This window comes from Leptidea sinapis, chromosome 13 (genome assembly GCF_905404315.1).
Source record: "Leptidea sinapis chromosome 13, ilLepSina1.1, whole genome shotgun sequence".
Taxonomy (NCBI): Eukaryota; Metazoa; Arthropoda; class Insecta; order Lepidoptera; family Pieridae; genus Leptidea; species Leptidea sinapis.
Genome location: NC_066277.1, coordinates 1672773 through 1694314, shown reverse-complemented (window position 1 = coordinate 1694314; position 21542 = coordinate 1672773). Strand labels below are relative to the sequence as shown.

General features: G+C 32.6%; 2 protein-coding genes and 1 long non-coding RNA gene across 3 annotated transcripts; 1 reads left to right on the top strand and 2 right to left on the bottom strand.

The window, feature by feature from the left end:
* Nucleotides 1–628: 628 nt before the first annotated feature.
* On the bottom strand, nucleotides 629–1185 carry LOC126967747 (uncharacterized). The gene is made up of 2 exons (XR_007730075.1): nucleotides 1095–1185; nucleotides 629–744 (listed from the first exon to the last, which is right to left on the bottom strand). It is a non-coding gene; the product is annotated as an uncharacterized LOC126967747 (long non-coding RNA).
* An 8323-nt stretch (nucleotides 1186–9508) lies between these two features.
* LOC126967706 (dnaJ homolog subfamily C member 2) lies at nucleotides 9509–13116 on the top strand. The gene is made up of 2 exons (XM_050812309.1): nucleotides 9509–10607; nucleotides 11333–13116. Exons 1-2 carry the CDS (start codon nucleotides 9741–9743, stop codon nucleotides 12314–12316), a joined length of 1851 nt encoding a protein of 616 aa, XP_050668266.1. The 5' UTR covers nucleotides 9509–9740; the 3' UTR covers nucleotides 12317–13116.
* Nucleotides 13117–13231: 115 nt separating this feature from the next.
* Nucleotides 13232–19389, bottom strand: LOC126967718 (coiled-coil domain-containing protein 50). The gene has a single exon (XM_050812333.1). It carries the CDS (start codon nucleotides 19150–19152, stop codon nucleotides 17902–17904), a length of 1251 nt encoding a protein of 416 aa, XP_050668290.1. The 5' UTR covers nucleotides 19153–19389; the 3' UTR covers nucleotides 13232–17901.
* Nucleotides 19390–21542: the final 2153 nt, after the last annotated feature.

The following is a 21542-nucleotide window of genomic DNA, read 5'->3' as shown; positions in this document are numbered from 1 at the left end:
ACGTTCAACCATAACTACCTATAATCCAGATATCTTACAAACTTTTTTTAACACTTTCTTTTCTGTGGATATTTTAATATACCTGATTGAAAAGTGTAGCCGTTGTGTTTCTTGTATGTGCTTTTTACGAGCTCCGAACGTATTAAAGTAGAATCAGTAATTCTAATTAAGTAGGTACTAAATACGGCTCGTAGAGATTCACTTTTACCTCGTTACTTTTACCTCAGGGTATTGTTTGGAATTAAGAACCAATGGTTCCAATTTTCCAAGCGACACTACCAAAGAGAATTTAAACACTACGTTCAAGAGACGGGAGTGCCATACAAAATAATGAGAAATGTCGCTTGTATTGTATTGCACTAAATCTTGATACCAACATAATCAACTAATGACGTAATATCAGAGTTGCCAATATAATAAATATATAGGGTTGGAATCAATACATAATTTCATCGATAATTAACTAATATATATTAGTTAATTATTATTATTATTATATATATATATAAATTAATATAAACAATATCTAATTTTAAGGTTCTCTTTCGTTAATTTTAATATTAACCTAAGCAAAGTCTAACTAGTTTAAACTAAAGGATACGTTTTAGTTATCTCAAAGAAAAAACAATTAACATAATTAATATTTTATTAATAGTTTTGTTTTGCGTTGTAGTTTCGGTTTAGACAGTCTTTGGTATTCGTTTTTCAGATGTTGCAATAAAGTCGTGGGTGAGGGTCCTGAATCTGAAATTATAACGGAATACCTACATATTAGCAGAAGTTAGTTAACCCTAATTTTTAGGCTTTCAAAATTTTATGTATTGTATCATAACCACAATATAATATAATAAAAAGGATTTTAAAGGTTATAAACTTTTTAATCAAAAATATAGATACCATAAAAATGAAATAAATAAAAATAAATTTAATAATAATTTAAAATAAAATATCGACAATCGATAAAAAGGTGTCAAACACTACAGATAGATTATAACATTATAATTTTTATTCTAGATGAATTGAATCAATACTTTATCGCTTTTAATCACTTTAATCATTCTTTATTAGCTTATTATTTGTTCATAAGTGCTTACCTTTCTTTATCCAAAAAGAATTTAGCTATGAAAATTCTCTTACTCCCATCTGACCAGCCAGATTTTAAACCACATAGTTTACACATTTTTTATTACATGGTATAGCTTAGAAAGTCTTACGCATTTATTATATAAATAATTAAGAACATTACCCTGCATAATACACGAATAAATTATAAGAATTGTTAACAGTCACTTTTATTTTGAATGAATGACATGTCACATGACACACAAACCAAAACAAACAAAAGAGTCAAATATATGTTAGAGCGAGACAGCGTTTGCCGCCATTAGTTTTAGTGCAATGCCATACATATTCGAGTTTATTAGAGAGTTGCACCAGGCTGGACACTACTACACTAATAAAGACAGTTCTTACTACGTTGCTAGGTCACTGAAAGGCGGCGCTTAGCAACGGGTTGATTTACTTACTGCGGTAAATGTCAAAAATGTGGATGCGAATAATTTATTAAACGGAGGTGGTAGAACCGGTGGAATCTGCTATATTCTTGGCATTACTCTTGATTCCAAATTGCAGTAGTAGGGCATATTGAAAGATTGGTGAATAGGCTTAGTTATGCAGCATATGTGGTTAAGAGTAGGCTCCCATAAATAATTATAACGGTGACTCCACTCCCGCGCCCCGCTGCGAGAGGGGAGCGCCCGTTGCCCGCGTCGATTGAAAGACAAATCATAATTCGAAATTCATAATATTATCACTCGTCGAGCGGTCACTCTATGATATACCCGCTGGGAACATTATAACATATATTCCATGTCTCGATGTATTTGTAATCATTACATTATGTGTTTGATTTAAATGATCACAAATTTTTCTTAATTAAATTTGACCAGGCAACTGGCCTCAGTACTTGAAGCTAAAACAAAAACTTGCCCGGCAGTAATGCATATATATATACTAATAATAATATACTTGTATATACTTATATATAAACTTGAACAGTTTAAGAGACTACCTTAGTGAATAAAGTAAGTAAATGAATATATGGAGACTTCATTTTACTTATTATTTATTCAAAATATTTTAACTAAAGAATGTGACATTACAATGTCACTAAAACCAGGCCGTTGAATTTAAGAAATGAAGTCGATTGACAATCTACTGTTTTTTTATAATATCACTAGTGAAATTGTAATACCACGGCTTTGACAATATACCTACGACGTATATAATGCAAGGATAATACACAAGGTGTGAAAAATATGCCAAATATATTCCTTACATCGCATTTTGTACAAAAGTAATGATTTTTTTACTATTTAAAAGAGTTTTCTAGAATTATTAGAAGATGTGTGCATATAGAGTTTGATTGTGATTTTAGGAATAGTTAATCCGATAACCAACTAGTTCGACAATTGATTGATTGAGTATTCCATTTAAATAAAACACTGTTAAAGGATTAAAATACGTGTAATTGTAACAGTATTTTACATTACATTTTTTCGTAAAGAGTCCCCCTGAAAACTAGATCTGGAAAGGTCTTGAAACGTCGGGTTAACTAAAATAAAAATAAAAATGTTGCGTTTACACAAAAATCTAATGTAAAAACACAGTTACAATTACACGCGTTTTAATCATTTAAAAGTGTTTTATTTAAATGTATAACACTCGCGTTAATCAAAGAAAATACGATGTGCAAAAGAATTCCAACAAAATCTTCAATAAGATTCTTGTGTCATAACTGATAAGCAACATTGGCTGCAAGCATTCTGATTTTTTTGCCAATGGCTGGAAAAATCAAATTGAGTTACAACTTTACTAGAATAAACAGTATTTGCATCAATTCAAATTACACAAATACCGCGGAGCACTTGCACGAATGAATGAGAATCAGAATATAAATATTTTAATTAATGATGTTGATCAAATTTTTCAAAATTCAAAAGTTTTATTGTATTATGCAGATGATAAGAAATTTTTTATAAAAATAGGTACAGTTGATGTATTCTACTCTTTTACAAAACGATTTAAACAGACTAACCGCTTACTGTGATTGTATCACAATATATTTAAATACCGCAAAAAAGATTAGTAATTACATTTACAAAAAAATCAAATCCAATTATTTATAATTACAACATCAATGGTTACAGTTTCAATAGAGTGACTGAGGTGAATGATCTGGGCATAATTATTGACGATAAAGTTTTTTTTGGGTCATATTGATAACATCACAAATAAGGCCTATAAGATGCTAGGTAAAGAATTCTAGACATTCCGTCCTTATTATATTCTGTATAACTCTTTTGTTAGATCTCATCTAGAACACGCATCCACTGTTTGGAATCCAAAATATTGTATCCACAAAGTCACTATACAACGCACACATTGTAATTTTTTTAAAGTTTTGCAATATCCGCACAGTAAAAATAATAAATTTAATATCGATTCCAATAAGGTTGTTTCGTTAGAAATGCGACTGTTGGTTGACTATGTTCAACAACAACTTCGTTGATTGACTATTTGTTTCGTAAGATTGGATTACGGTGTCACAGACCCAATTCAAAAATGAAATATTTATATAATGTACCCTTGTTGAAACTCTTTGCACATGAAGGGATCGAAAAAAAACAAAGGAGTGTTGTTATGAAATTCAGTATAACATTACAACACTCGTCTGGATGATGTAATGGTTACTAGGACATTGGGTGTTTTAATGTTGGTAATAAGATATCTGTTACAGTGCGTTCGCAGTAATTATTTTACCTCTAGCCGTTAGGTTAGCTAACCTGAGCGTTATATTGCCATATTTAGCTTCTATGACTCCCTCAAACGACAAGTTGAATTTTACGGTATTGATGTTTTTTTTTTCTTACAATACAATGATTTGAACGTAAAGTTTGTAATAAGATCTTTTGTTATCGGGATGGTTGAACGCATTTAAATTTATATTTGGAGTCATTACAGCTTACCAAATTTTAATTTTTGGCATGTAAAGGTTAATTTTCAATAATAATTTCATCAGTGTGATATATTTATTATTATAGTCTATTTTTCCCAACTTCCTAACAAATACGGCGAACAGAGAACCAGCTCGCACCAAGAGATAATTCGTACAGATGGGGATCATCGTACGCATGAACGACTGAAATTAATGGTTTTTATGCAGTGAATGAAAAGTGTCCGGTAGAACAGTAGAAATAATACGACAAGATATTTTAATAGTTTTATTATTCGGATTTCGATGATAAAAATATACCTATCTTATAATATTATTTATACCTATCTTATCATATTAATTTCCGTTCGCATTGTTATTTAATGTAAGACTATACCTTTATATATCTTTAAGAATATGCGTATCTAATAATATTATTTTAAAATAAAAAACAATTAACTGATCGGGAGATTTCCGTCAGGAGCGAAGTTCGTTATTCCAATTTAATAAACTGTTCAGTAAGATACGAAATGATAATAATTACAATATGAAAATAACTAAAAAAATATGTGTAAGCTCATCAAAAGTATTTAACTAATACCAAAGAATTACCAACCCATTTATGAGTTGCTACTTTTTATCCTAAAAAAGCACGTTTAGTGTAAAAAGGCATAAAAGGCATTTATTTTCTCAAAATTGATTGCTTTAGAATTCTTTTTGATGTCATTTCTTATACTACTAGATACTACTACCACTTCGGAAACAAATGGCGCTCAGAGAGAGAAGAAGCGGCGCAAGAAACTCTCCCAGCATTCTTTTTTTTGCGCTCTTTTCAATAAAAATATACAATATTGTACAGTCATTTCTATCGCTATAAAATAATCACAATCTAGTCCCAGGCTGTCCGATCATTTAGATATTCAGCAGTGGAGTAATAGGATTTACGACAGAGCCATTTTTTTATAAAACATTTAAATTTATTTATAGATAATGCCTGAACAATGGCTGGGACTTTATTGTAGAAGTGTATACATTTACCCTTAAAGCTATTATGTATCTTATGAAGCCTACTAGAATTAGTTATAAGCAATTCCTTATTTCTAGTGTTAAAATAATGAAAATCACTATTAAGAGCAAAAAGGTGACGATTTTTGTAAACATATATTAAATTTTCATAAATGTACTGACAATGAACAGTCATAATATTTATTTATTTAAATTATTCTTTGAGAGACTGTCTATAACCAAGCTGATATATATTGCACTGCAAAAGAGAGTTCTGTTCGTGCTATAGCACGAACAGCTCTCTTTTGCAGTGCAAACACTATATCAATGTCAGCAGCATGACCCCATAGTAATATACCGTACGCCATGATGCTGTGAAAGTAACTAAAGTCAAAAAAAGTCAAAACACTAATCTAGCGGTCGCAAAATCCATGACTCTCTAATCCTTCTAACTGCATAAGCCGCAGAGCTGAGTCTATCTGCTAGATGGGTAATATGTGGACCCCACTGAAGCTTTTTATCTAACGTGATACCCAAGAAGACCGTAGTGTCCACAAGTTCCAATCTCTGGTCATTTATGAGTACGTTGGTTTGTACCTCCGCCTTGTTTGGTGTAATGAACCGTAAACACTTTGTATTTTTACTGTTTAAGTGCAGATTATTCGTCTCAAACCAACGCACTATCTTTGAGAGTGCATTGCTTACCTCGTCATCAATATCCGCACGTCGCTTCACTTTAAAAATAAGTGAAGTATCATCAGCAAACAATACAATCTCAAGGCTATCATCTACCACAAACGGTAGTTCGTTAATATATATAAGAAACAAGAAAGGACCGAGAATAGAACTGTGTGGAACACCTATTCCCACAGGTTTACCCGAAGACCGTTTGCCATTTACATCGACTATCTGAACTCTTTCGCTTGAATATGATTTTAACAGATATAGGGCTCTATTTTTCACTCCATAATGCTTTAGTTTTAGGAGTAAAGTTTCATGGTGGACGCAGTCAAATGTTTTTGACAAATCACAAAAAATGCCCAATGCATCCTGTGACTCTTCCCAGGCGTCAAAGATGTGCTCAATGAGTCTAGTACCCGCATTAATTGTTGATAAGCCCCTAGTGAAACCAAACTGATTTTTGTTAATTAGTTTACAAAAATGCATTTGTAGCTGTTGAAGCAAAAGTTTTTAAAAATTTTACTAAAAACAGGCAGCACTGAAATAGGTCTGAAATTAGCAGGGTCAAAAGAACTGCCCGATTTAAGCAAAGGTATAACTTTGCTGTATTTGATGATGAGGACAGGGAACACACCCTCATCTATGCATTCATTAAATATTATTGCTAATTCAGGTGCTATAACATAAGAGGTACCATTAAATTTCAAATCAGTGGAAGATACTAGTACGTGTAATTTAAGCATATCATATGCTGCTTTTGGCGAAGAGTTAAGGTCTTTGGTCGTGACAATCGGAGAAGTATTTATCAAATTCATTTGCAATTTCTATTTCCGAATTTATAACGCGATTATTAATATTTAAACAGATAGAGGTGTTACGGCAATTCAATCTACCAGTTTCATTGTTAATTACACTCCAAGTCGCTTTTACTTTATTATTACTGTATTTAATTTTATCTGCAATGAAACGTGTTTTCGCTTCATGACAAACTACTTTAAAGAGCTTGGAGTATTTTTTTACATATATTTTAAATTCTTCACTATTATTCTAATGTTTCTCATAATAAAGGTCATATAAGCGTTTACGACTTTTGTGGATACCCATTGTTGCCCAATCATTAAAACAATGTTTGTTGTTTACTGTCACCGTTACTGGAGTAAAAATCCTGTCAAATTCCCCACAGAAGGAATTGAAGACTAAGTTATAGTGAAAATTAGCAGTTTCACCACAGTGTAAAAATGGTATCGTATTTACCAAATTATTTCTAAACCTCTCAAGACGGCTACCCGTAACTGGTATAATCGTCACCTTTTTTGGTCTGACATTGTCCAATCTTGTATTTACTTTTATAAGTTGCCCACTATGGTCGGACTGAAGATTATTAATTATGAGTTTACTAGTAATAGTAAATCTGTAAAAATATTATCTAAACAGGTTGCTGTTGTAGAAGTGATTCTAGTAGGTTCCCAAAACACATTGAACAAATTAAAACTTTGAAATAATTTTTTAAGGCTACTACAATTATTGGCCGAAGGTTCAAGCAAGTTTATAATAAAATCTCCACACACTATAATTGACTTGCTGGTTTTGCTAAATTTTGATAGTACCTCCTCCATTCTATGTTGGAATTGTTCATATGATGCAGTGGGGGGGGGGGGGGCGGTATACACTTACAATAATAAATTGCTCTAGTTCTATACAAGCTATCTCAATTAGTTGTTCTATAGAGAGATTAACAATATCTCTTCTATTTTTACATTTTAATCTATTATTAATAATAATTAGGGAATCTCCATGTATTGCCCTACTTCTACAAAACGAACTGACTACTTTATGTTCTCTAAAACTAAACTGGAGCTGATGACTCTTACGCCAATGTTCTGTAATACATAATATATCTATATTACAGCAGCTCAAAAACAGTTCAATTTCTAATTCCTTTCTTGAGATACCTTGTATATTCTGGTGAACAATATTTATGAGCTTTATATTATGATTATCTATAGCAGTAACATTTATATTTGGTGAATGTTGCCAATTTTGTATGATAAACTAACTGTGAACGGACTGTATAGAATCTTTAATAGGGGATTTAAAGCATGTATTAATTGTAAGCTGTCATTTGTTATTGTATTAGTTAGTTACACAGTAATAGCCACAATATATTCATCCGGATAATTATCTTAATCGGAAATAAAGTAATCTATTTGCGTTTTAGGCTACATGTCATTCATAGCTATCAAACGTTTTTCACGATATTTTACTTTCTCACAAGAAATAGTGAAATAGAGTTTCGCACAGCATTTTTTCGTAGGTAGGTATAATTTTCCATAATATAGTAAGACCTCCACAAAAATTTTTATGTATTTTTAACTTTGCTAAGAGTTTCCCCAAAGTCGGTACCTTCTTTCTGGCGGTATAAATTTCAAGTATTTTATTTCGAACTGCACACAGATCAAAATCATCCAAAATATTTTTTTTTGGATGCGTTTTTTTCTGGGCGTTGAAATTTTTTGAGAAGTGGATGCAGCAACTTCGCCTTCTTTAGTTATGGTGCTTACGGTACTTTCAGATATTCCTGAAACAGGAAAAATGTTTTATTTTATAAAGCCTATTTTATTTGAAATAAAAAATAGCTACGTATATATGTAGAGAGCTATTTCTTACCAACAATGTTCCTATTTACATTGTTACCTAATCGTATCAAATGCTACCAAACGAAAATTGTAGTTCTAACTAAAAAAAATGGAGGTCAGCTTGGCATTTATATTATTTATTTATTCAAATTAAAACCACTCACGGAGACTTATACCAAATGACAATGATTACTCTATTAAATTATGAAATCGTATAATACATTAAAAAGACAAATATAAAGGACATAGAACATGTACATCAAATTAAAGCAAATGATTGATTATATTACTATAAAAATAAAACATACAAGATAGTTACTGTACTCGCAAGAGCAACAACAAGAAGTCTAACATTTATGGTGAGAGAAAATAAAAGTTGACGCGACAGAAAATATGTACTGATGGCGGTAACGCTAGGACATCAAGTTTCCACTAAAATTGGGAAAAATACTAAAGACGGGTAACCCTAATTAACATACCCGTCATGGCGGCAACTCGTTTCCGAACGAACGAACATTTCCAAATGGAAATTAAAGGAGCATTATTTTCTTTTTGTCTTTCACAGAAATCACGCACCGATAGTACAATATTTCTTCCGCTACTTTGAATTCTTTTCGGCAGGCTAACAGATGAAATATCAAAAATGTGAAAAAAAAAACGCTAGGAACTTCACTGAACGACTCGACAGGAACACCAATATAATGACTTCTGTCAGAGGTAAAATAACTGTGAACGGACTATACAGAATCTTTAATAGAGGTGTAGATGAAGGCTATTATAACTATGATTTTCCTAATGATACCACAGACTGGGAATAGAGCGAACACGCTCAGGCTCTTTAATTATAAAAATTAAGGAATTTTTATAAGACATGGTTTCTGTCATAAAACTTGATCAAATTATTATCACCATATTATTGATTAAAATGCACCTTTTACCCACCACTTGTCCTAATTCCACCTGTTTATTACAAACATTCACGTTTCCCTACCTAGGTAAAAATTAAAATACTATAATCTATTAATAATTATTAATTTATACATACAAGAATTCCTACTAACTGATTCAATGACCTTCTATTCATATAGAACGACATTAAACTGAGCTCAAGAAAACTCGAAGCATGCGGTTACACGGAACGTGCGAGCCAAAATAAAAAAAAAGTTACAACTTAAAAGTCAGAACTCAGAAGTCTGTTAGAAAAGTTATATCATTATTTCTATACCTATCTATTATCTTGACTTTTTCATTTTTTTAAACGAAAACTATTAAAATTCAATAAAGATTATTATGTTGTTATAACATCTACTAAAATATAGTCATAAGTATTTTAGAAATACATTTTAGTGTTAAAGATTATCTGCACGCCTTTGCAGTTTGCAGAGTTAGGTTATGTTAACCAAAAGGCCAAGTATTTTGATAAAATGACTGAACTAAATAAGGATAATTATTGCGTTGTTAAAATACCAACTGCCTTCGAGAAGAGAACAGTGGAATGTGCAGGAGCTGTATTTCTGCGTTATTATAACATCAAAGTTTATGGTCAAGAAGCATCGCTTCAATCGTCTAAGTCAAAGAACAAGGCACAGGAAGTAGTGTTTGAGGACGATGTCAATTACTTACGTAGCCTTGATCCGAAAGAATGGAAGAAACAAGATCATTATGCCGTTTTAGGAATGAAAGATTTGCGATATGCGGCAACTGACGACGACATTAAGCGCGCCTATCGTCAGAAAGTGTTGAAGCATCATCCCGATAAACGAAAAGCTCAAGGTGAAGAAGTAAGGAGCGATGACGACTATTTCACTTGCATAACAAAGGCATACGAGACACTGGGAACACCCAAGTGCCGCAGATCGTTTGATTCGGTTGATCCTACTTTTGATGATTCTCTACCCAGTACTGCCGATGTAAAATGTGATGGTTTTTTCAAAACATTTTCAAAGTTTTTTGAAATTAATTCTCGTTGGTCCGAAAAGAGAAATGTCCCCCTGCTTGGAGATGAAAACAGTTCCCGGGATTTTGTTGAAAAGTTTTATGCATTTTGGTATGAATTCGAATCATGGCGTGAGTTTTCTTACTTAGACGAGGAAGAGAAAGAAAAAGGCAGTGATAGGGAAGAAAGGCGGTGGATAGAAAAACAAAATAAAGTTGCAAGAGCTAAATTAAAGAAAGAAGAAATGGCCAGAATTAGAACACTCGTAGATCTTGCCTATTCCAATGACCCGAGAATCCTAAAGTTTAAACAGGAAGATAAAGATAAAAAACTAGCAATTAAGAAAGCTAGACAGGTAATCTTGCTTTATTTTTCAATGTAAGTTAAATGCAAAAATATTGGATCATTTTAGTAAGGGTATTGAATCTAATGATTGATCAAATTCAATCAAACAACCTTTTAAGCAATAGTTACATATTGGCTGCTCGTAATATTGACAGTAGCCTGCATTGTCTTGATTGCTATATACCTACATGAATAATTTTTTTCCCACCTTGATGAAAAGCTTACTTTTAGTCCCTGGTAAGACAAAAGTGGCAGTTTCGCCCTGGCAAGACGACTTGTCCCTCATACCAGGGAATAAAAGTGATCTTTCATCCAGGTGGGAAAAAAATTGTATATGCACCATGTGAGATGTAGGACATTGCCACAAGCAATTGGACAATATTCTGTGGATGAGAATGACCTACTTCTCTTCCTAGGTGCATAATATATTTTATTTTGTGTTAGTCTTCTCTCTCAACTCTAACCAAGATCTCCTTAAACTTATTGCTGGTTCCCTTTTTATTGTTAAGTCAAGCCTCAGTAATATAAGCACTAGTTAGTAGAAGTCCATAATCTTGCCTACCCCTCTCACTGGCAGGTGTGATTGTTTGTGTGTAAATCAACAAATAATTCTTGCTTCTATAAATGATTAAATTTTTATAGCAAACAATATCATACTGAAGTTGTAATAAGTATACTTTAGAAACACATTGTTGTTATGAGCATCTAACATATATTTAATTAATCTGATTTAAGGATGCTATTCAAGCTAAAAAAGCAGAGGAAGAGAGAATATTACGAGAAGCTCAACTTGCTAAACAAAAAGCACATGAAGCTGAGAAAGCAAAACTAGAAGCGGCCAGAGCAGAAAGAGAACTTCAGAAGAAAAGTTTAAGGAAAGAGAAAAAGTCACTAAGAGATCTGTGTAAATTAAATAACTACTATACTAAATGTGAGGATGAAATGGTAGCACACATGGCAGCTACTGAAAGAATCTGTGAGCTGATGAAGTTGAATGAGTTGCAAGTGTTTATAAAGGACTTGGAGGATAATGGTAGAGAGGCATTTATGAAGACCATGAGGGAAACAGATGAGAAGCTAGAATCAGAACGCTCAGCATTATTTGAGAATAAGAAAGCTGAAGAACAGAAGACTGTAAAAAATACAGCTTTAAGAGCACCCATAGAATGGAGTGTAGAAATGACTCAACTGCTCATCAAAGCAGTGAATCTGTTTCCTGCAGGTACCAATCAACGGTGGGATGTTGTTGCAAACTTCCTTAATCAGCATGGCACATTTACAGATAATAGACGTTTTAATGCTAAGGAAGTATTAAACAAAGCAAAAGATTTGCAAAGTGCTGACTTTTCAAAGAGCAGTCTAAAAAAGGCAGCAAATGAAGAAGCATTTGATCAATTTGAAAAAGATAAAAAGAAGCCAAGCAATGTCATAGATGAGAGTAGTGTTTCCAAGAATGATGCACCCACTATGGTTAATGGGAACACTCCTAAAGTGAATGGTGATGCCAATAGAGCTCCAAAAGAAGATCGGGCTTGGACAAAAACTGAACAAGAATTGTTAGAACAGGCCATAAAGACATTTCCTGTGAGCACAACAGATAGGTGGGATAAGATAGCAGATTGTATCCCAAACAGAAGCAAGAAGGATTGCATGAAGCGATACAAGGAATTAGTTGAATTAGTCAAAGCTAAAAAACAGGCTGCTAATTTAACAAAATAGCATTGCTTCTCACTTAGTAGCTCAACAAATTATTGAATTACAACAACATGGCCTTAAATAAATGGAAAGTACTCTTTGAAATAATATTTCGAACTGGAGCATTTGAGTTTGTGGAAGATGATCATTATGATTTGCGTAAATTGAAGTCTGGCTGAAGTTGCGTAAATTCATTGGTGAAATGTTACTACAAGATATAAGCAGAGCACATCTAAACAGATGACTTCTAACACCTCCACACATAATACATGTGGTTGGCAATGAAATTGCAAGGTTCATTACTGTGTTCCATTGAATGGTGAGCTCCTTGATTGCTGCTGGTTTTGTGGTCTGTAGTGACCCCATATCTTCATCATCAGATAATTAGTGGTAAATTATCAAGTATGCATTCATTAAGTCAAATAGTAAAAGTGATATCACATAAATTTTTATAAGAGGAGAATGAAGTAGGTACATTATGAAATGAAACTAATTTTTGTAATCTTATCCATTTTTAGCTGTAACTTTTTTTAACATTAATTTAAATGTTACCTTTATACTTCCTAAATACAAATTATAACTTTTTGTATATTTTTTTTGCATTTTGAAAAATTATGGTTGGAATACCCCAAATTATTTGGTTATTCTTGATGATCACAGGCCAGCTGCTATTTGCTAGGCTGACTCTTGGGCAGTAAATGATCTCATCAGTTAGCATGGTCTTCCAACAAACCTACAGAAAATATCTGATTTTCAAGACCATTTCATTAAAATATGTAACTTATAGTAAAGGTAGTTAATAAAAATTATTTATTTTCTAAAAATAGTTTAATTTCTTACACATTACAAAATATATCATTTTGGTTCAGTTTCATAAGGCACATTCCAGGCCAGACATTGCAATTAAAGCTTACATTAACTTATTACTACCTACTTCATATTATACCTATAAGGCTTAATATTAACCATATCAAATCAGTGTGTCTGATACATGCGTAGTTTGTAGGTTAGCAAATATTTGGACAATTGGGCTACTTACCTACCCAAAACAGAATGAGACATTAATTCTTTAATAATACTCTGCAAAATATTGTGTACGCTAAAAATAAAGAAGTACACTGGTACACATTAAAAAAATAATCAATAAACAACAGATTAATCATTTAAAGCTCAAATAAATGAAGATTATTAACAATAATAATCCTCTTCCATTTTCCAATTCCTACTTGTCAATTTAAATAGTTCAATAGGTAGATAATCTATATTTTTATAAATATATAACAGCTAATAAATTGCTTTCCATTATCCACATTCTAAACTTAACCTTTCTAAATATATTAATAATATAAATGGAAAAGGTACATATTGAAATATTCAATCAATAATCATATAAGACTGAGATTCATAATAAATTCTAATTGAGCAATTACAAAGTGGTCACCACATGTCAGAATGCTTGCATTAACTACTCCGTAGCTGTTATATACAGGATGGCCGAGAAGTTAACATCCAAAGCTAAAATTCGAAAGCCTCATGGTGATGAGAATCACCCCTATGTATGTTCTATGATTTTGCGTGGTTAAGGACAAAATAATTGTTTTCCCCTTTTATCCGCTTTTTTCACCTAATTGTGGTTTAGGACTTTTTTCTAATTTTTTTTAACACTTTTAATTAATTTTATTGTTGGTAATTATTAACTACAGTTAATTAGTTAACTTCTCAGCCACCCAGTATGTGCCTACTATTATAATTGTTAACAGCATTACCAATTCCACCTCCCTTAGCCCATAGGTGGCTAGGAGATGAAAATTTGTGAAGAACTAACACAATTAATGAATAAGACAAATGGCACTACCCACATTCCATAGCACATGTTAATAATATAATAATATTGACACACTTTTACATTATTGTATTATTATTATTAATTTATGTTGACTATTACTTGTACATTAAACTAATCATCATCAGCAGCCGGCAGATACTTCCAAATTATCAGACCTGTTTGACTTTGTCTTAATGAAAGGTTACCCTAGACTGCTAGACTGAAAAAAATGCGTAAATAACTAATAAAAAAAATAAGAAGAGGTCTAAGATCGGTTTTTTTTATTATGACAGATGAGGAGAAACAAACATAGCCGCACACATTCTCTTCAGGCCTAGAGAAACTCTAAGAAAAAAGTGGTTCACTTGATTGTATGAAACATGCAGTCATTGATGGATTGACAGACACTGAGATATCCAAAATCCACTACTTATTAAGCAACTAATTGCTTTCAAACTTACCCGAATTATACCTCGTCGTCAATCGCCATACTGTAATTACTACTATTTCAATCTTATGTCAAATCATTACATATGAAACACATACTAAACTAAATTTCAATTTTTACTTAGGCAGTACCGAATCTTATAACATAGTATGAACATCCTTTTGGATTCTCTTGCAATACCAGAGGAATCACAGGAGTGTTGTCGGCATTTAAGACAGATGTATGCGCTGTTTTAAAGATACCCATGTTGAATAGTCCTGGAAGCACTGTACAAGGAAGACTGTGTAAAGTTCCTTGAAAACCACACGAGATGGTGGGGGTGATAACGGAATTTGTGGTGTGTTGTATGAAGGTGGGATTTGTCTGCAGGAAAAGAAGGTTGTGCCGGTCTGGCATCTGATAAAACCAATTTAAACAGGCCGGAGCCAGTCTAAAGGACATTCTAAGGAATTGGTAGCCTCTGCCCTAATTACTCACTGTGGATATTCAGAAAGTCATATGATAGACTACAACTGGCAAAACCTCTGCTGAGAAACAACAATGGCTGGGAACACACATCACAAGAAAAGGCAAAATTATTTACATCTCATTTATCAAATGTGTTTTGCCCGAATCACACCAGTGACACAGATATTTGTGATAGAGGTCAGATCTACTCTAATACACAGTAAAAGAAGTTTGGAGGGCTATTATTAGTCTGAAAGACAAAAAAGTGCCAGGTTTTTGTCTTTGAGGTGTTACATTGACATTACAAAGTAAATCCTGACAGAACTCCCTAGAAAGGCAGTAGTTTTCCTTACCATGTCTTAATGGAATACTATGGGTTAGGGAATACAAATTCTTATGATACCTAAGGCAGGAAAACCACCAAACTAAATCCGCTCTAATAGGTAGGCCTATCAGACTTTTGCCCACCCTGACAATTGTGTTTTAAAAAATTGATTGTTCATTGAATTGTGGCTCTATTAGAAACCATCCCAAACTTGACTAGGAAGCAACACATCAAAAGTCAGAGATAAGAACTCAGTATAGACATTAAAAACTTACTGGATGCTGGGTCCAAATATCAAGCTATCTATGGATAACAAGCAACCTTACATACAAGTTTATATTAAAGCCAACTCGGACATGGCATTCGGCTTTAGGTCAGTGCAAACTGCAAGTAATTCAAACATCACAATATTCAAAACAATAGCGCATATTCCGTTGTTTTATTACAAATTCAAAATTCTACCCACACCTAAATATGATTAGTGTAAAAGACGAAATTCAGGCCTAATTAAAAAATACCAAAAGAATGGATGTATTTATGGGGAGTTTGAGCATGCAGAGCTATGAAAAATGTCTCAAGTAAAAACTGGATGATACACTTGACCAGATGAAACCTCACAAGATATGTGCTTATAGTATTAGATTACTGATTAGCACATAAAAATATCAAAAATTTATATATAATCAAACTATAGACTACTTTTGGAAATACTTCACAACAGTGATCTGTTAAACATATTGTACAAACTTTCATCAACCTTGTCATCACCAAATTATAGAGCTTTTAGGTGGTGTATGCACTTTTTTTAGATACCCATGTCAAGTATAAAGTTACTGAATTAAAATAGGTATATAATATGTATGCCTATATATTATAATAAGTATATAAAAATCCACTATATTAACTGGTTAGTGTTAGCCTCAGTCTATATGTAGCCAGCAACAAACATTTGTGCTGTTATATTAACTTTACAGTTATAGTTACTTTGATTATTAAATATAATTAAACATATACATTCTTATAATATGTAATTAAATTTATCAAAAAGTAGGTACTAAGTATACAAGGGTCATACTAAAAGTTTTGGGATTCTCCAGTAATTATACATAGAAATAATTTAATTTTGTAGATTCTTGCTTTTTATTACATATAGAACATTAAAATCTTCCACCCATTCAAAAACATATGACTCTGATATGAGAATAATGGATGTGAGTGTAATATGTTTCTCGCCAGTATTAGGTTATGACTTTATAAGTGACTTGGAATGCTGCTTTGAATAAAAATATTACAATTTGAATCTAGTATCTCGAAGTTTTGTGTAGATATTGATGTATCATGTTTGTATAAAAGTTTTTTCTTCGTCATCACAGCACATGTGATGGAAGACATTTTTAGGCAACATTTCTATGGGTAATAATATTGTAGTTTTATAGGGATCCCTAATTTTTAATGTAGTATGCAAATGGTGAAAGAATTTTAAAAATTCATCCAGTATTTATGTATAGTTTTTTTGTAGTTATAATCATGTGAACATAAAAATCTTTCCTCTTGATAATGTTAGTATAGATTGGTAAAAAATATTTTAGTAAGTCTTAGATAATTTACATGTCTCGATAGTCTCTTGCTGTTAGACAACCAATAAAAACATGCCAGGTCTAATACTTTACTGTGTGTGACAAGCTACATCTATATGTTCTAATTTTAAATAAATATAGCTATTTAAATTTAGGCAGCACCATTAACTCTTTGGGTCAACATTATTGTATGAAAAAAATCAAATTGTGCTATGTATTAAAATCTATCTAGTCAGAAAAGCAGGATACTCATTATCTCAACAACAATCCAGATTTCTCTGTCATACTGATATTCTGGAATCCTGTAATGCCTCCACATGGCAAAATGTGATTTATTTATTCCCTATAATGAAAGAAAAACTGAGGATTTTAGGTATTTTACAAACACTAAAATTTCATAGCTATGTCTGAAACAGAAGTGGGAAGAAGGAGATAGAAGTATGGATGTATATTGTATCAGTCAATTATTGCTTCAGTCACATGTAAGTATAAGTAATGGAAATCTTTAAAAACTATTAACAGATATTCATTTTCAAATAAACTTTTGGTATGGCCAAATGGTACACAGAGTTAAAAAATTAACAAATAATCACAGAATTATTTGGAATGTGAAAGATAAAAATACAAATATTTGGAACAAAGAATAATTATAACATAAATAAATTAGCCCTCTTGGCTCAGTGTTACTATTACTCTAGCATGCAAAATAATAAATAAGTAAATGTTATTATTTTCAGTCAAATTAAAAATAAATTCTACAAAACATGAGATTGCAAAATAGTAAAGTACCAACAATACAATAGTTGACTGCAAATACAACCCATCTTTATATTAAGATATATTTAATATATTGTAGGCATTTGATGAACTCCTTCACTTATGCACTTTTTAAATGTGGTGACTACAATCCCACTCAATGCAGTGTTCATGGGTAAATAATAAAGTTAAACTTGTAATTTGTAAATGGACTTAATGAGCCCACTTTACTCATTGAATCTTGCACCCTCTTCTTTTTTTGTGCATATCTGCCTTGCTTTTCTTCTTAGCAAGATCTTCAGCTGTTATATCTGAGATTACAGAAAACCTTTTAGTAGGACCACCTATATCATAAGTTCTTTGTGGAAGCTGGCTTTCACAGGGGAAACTACTACTATATAAGTTATTGTTTTCACTGACACTGTGAGAGAGTGTAGTAGATTCATTTGATGGAAGAATGTTGTCTGTTGGATAGTGAGATGCAGGCCTTATGCTGATTGGATCTGGAAATCTAGGCTTCTTACCTGTAGATGGGGGAGGAGGTGGTTCCCTATGGTACACGGAACTCATATTTGGTCTATTGGAATCATAAGATGATGTGTGTGAGTGTGATATGTTTAAATTTGATCTAGAAGTACCTGCTTCTTGGCTATAATACTGCTTTGAGATTTCTTTGAACTGTAAAGCGCTGGCTTTTGATTGAATACATTCTTTTTCAAATGGCTCAACATAATGCAAGTCTGACTCTACAGACTTACACAACCTTGTAGCATTTTGTCTAATGATATCCCTAGGGTTGCTGTAAGCATCACAAAGAGTGGCCAGAGATGGTTGGGGTTCTTGTTGTGCCATTTTTTGCTGCTTCTTCAACAGTGCTTTTTGGCGTGCTCTCTCTTTAGCTCTCTGGAGTTTTTTATATTCTCGTTCCTGTAGCAGTCTCGCCAGTTCACCATCTTGAGCTTCAACAGCGCATCTCATGTCAGCAAGAAGTGCATCCTGCCCAGCTACTTCATGACTAAGTTGATGAGCCAGTCTTGCATCTCTCTCTTCCTGCTCTAATCGCCTTCGCATTTCTTCAATTTCTATAGCTGAGAGCCCTAGCTCATCAGAATCAATATCAGAATGAGGTGCAATTGATCTTGAGGAACATGGCTGTTGTGCAGAAGCTCTAGCTTGCTGCTTCTTGTGAATGTTAACTTCAGCCATCTTGCGAGCAATCTCAGCATCAATCTCTGCTTGTCTTCGACGAGATACTTCATGCAGTCTTAATTCATGTTCAATGCCTCTCTGTTCACTCAATGCTACGGGGAAGTCCTCCCTGATTAGTTGGTTCCGATATCTGTTCTCACACAGATGTGTAGAGATTTCTCGGTCCTGCAGTCGGTGGGCCAGTGCTCCGTCGGTTCTCACCAGCCACTGCTCCCGAAGATCGGTAACCTGCCCGAGTTTTGGCATAGTATCGCTCGATTCCAAACGAGACATACCGCAAACAAACTTAAATATTTACAGTAAGATTCACTAAAACTTTTGTACGTTTACACTGTTGACTGCGCATCTAAATACTAATAATTACAATATTATCAAAATATTGAATCGCAGCGAATCACTTTCAAAACTACTATCTATACACATTACACAGCTTTCTTCTAGAGTTCTACTTCCGTGAGAACTGAGAATAACTCACAAAGAATATTATATTTAAGGTAACTGGTCGCTCTACTTCGCATCACCTTTTCTGTGAACTGTCAACCACAGAACACTTTTACTCTAACGAGCTGTCAACTGTGAATCACAGATCACTTAAATACTATTGTAGAGCTACGCTATTGTGAAATTGTGAACACTGAACAACTTGAAAATTGACAAAGAGAATATATTCACTGTGTTTTAACTATAGAGGTAGTCCCCGCGTGTCCCGTAATTTTGATAGGAGTAGTCTTAGGTGTTGTCATATTATTATTATGACTAAAATTACCCCTATAGGAGTTAAATCGTATGACACAATTTCACATACTCAATAGATTATTGGGAATGTAAATAATTTAAACACAATAAAGAAAAGCATGTATTGATAATTATATTATATTTATAAAAGGATCAAAAGATTATTAATAATTGACAAAAATTGATTTCATATAAAGCACGATTGCTTACAAAAATATTGTGTGAAATGTGAATAGTACAGTTAGAACTCTAATAATGATCAGGAAATATATTGTCTTCCTTTCAATTGCTATTCACATGTATTTATTTGTCTTTCTTAAATCTAAAGTTTACAAAACATATATGAGAAACTATGTATTACCTTATTAATCTAATACATATTATATATTTATAATAACAAAATGTCCTAGCGACGTTTTATATACGTATAACTTAAAGAGATTATATTAAAACATTCATTCAAATTAACACCTTACTTGTTGGTAGTAATGTTCAAGGTCTATTGTATACACTTATAAGAACCTCAATGTTATGGTGCGAAATGTGCGACATTTCGGCGGCAATGTATTTTTTGTAAATTGAAATGTAATTATTTAGGAAATTATTAAAATAGTCAAGTTATTTACATAATTTTGTTAATTTAAAGGGGCACTTACCTGAAATACGACACTCCCTCCCCTTAGGCATAGTTTTGCTTCAAACAATTTTGTTGAGTTGAGTACCGCTGGCAGCGGAGGTCACTATGTCTCTTTGAGACAATCGCAAACCTAGATCAATATATCATATTGATCTAGGTTCTTTGCCCCACCTTTAAGACCGTTCGCCGTAAGGACTATCAAATTCAAATTGTTTTTTTCAAAATAGGATGTGATATCACTTATTGAATGTAAAAGGCTTCTTTTTCTTCATAAAAAATATAGTAGCAAAGTAATATCGTACAATTAAACTTATTATTTAATAGCCTTAGGGCGGTCGCGCCATACCCAATCTGTGGTATCATTTAAGAAAGTCTTTAAATGACTTTCTTGATGATAGTTACTATATTATAGTAACCTTTACCAAACAAATGTTTTTTAAATAATTCTTTTGAATTTCGTAATACATTTGTTTTGAAATTTTTTTGGGATCTTGTTGTAAAAGCATATACATCGCCCCACTAACTCGACCTAGCCGAGTAGTAGGCACTATAAGTTTATGTCTGTTCCTAGTGTTAACATTATGGTTATGATAGTTTCTAGCAAATTCACTTATGTGCCTTTGTACATAAATAACATTATCAAGAATATATTGAGAAGCAACAGTCAAGATATTAATTTCTTTAAAGTTTGCCCTCAATGATTCTTTAGGTCGAGTCAACGTCTTATTTTATGTCAGTCATCTTGTTAGCCAAGTCATTCAAGATGTCGTTTGGTGGTACACATTAATGAAGACTGACTTGTGCCTTCTACTGTTAATGCAAGTATCTACAAATAAAAAGTGAAATAAGTGCTGGAACAAGAACTTATAAAATGTAATTATATAATGCCACAAAAAACATAAATTGAACAAAATTTTTTAACAATAAAACAACCGACTTCAAAAACAGTCGGTCTTTCACAGCGGTTGAAATTATGTGTCATCCTAGCAATATCTACCAGGACTTTATTTGCAGTATAGAGGCTTAATGTTAATTTTGCATCGGATACAGCGATGCCATTGATTGAGTTTTTGACGCCAAATTTAATTTGCAATGTGCAGCAGTCGCACCGTATAAACAACAAAATCAATAACAGTAATTGACGCAGTATTCCAAAGATATATTGACCATATTAAGACCGAAGTATTTATTTCATAGTTACCATAAGCATCTTGTATCATTGAAAATGAAAAACAAAATGTAAAATAATTATCAAACTTTGTATCACTATGATCATAACAACAACTACAAC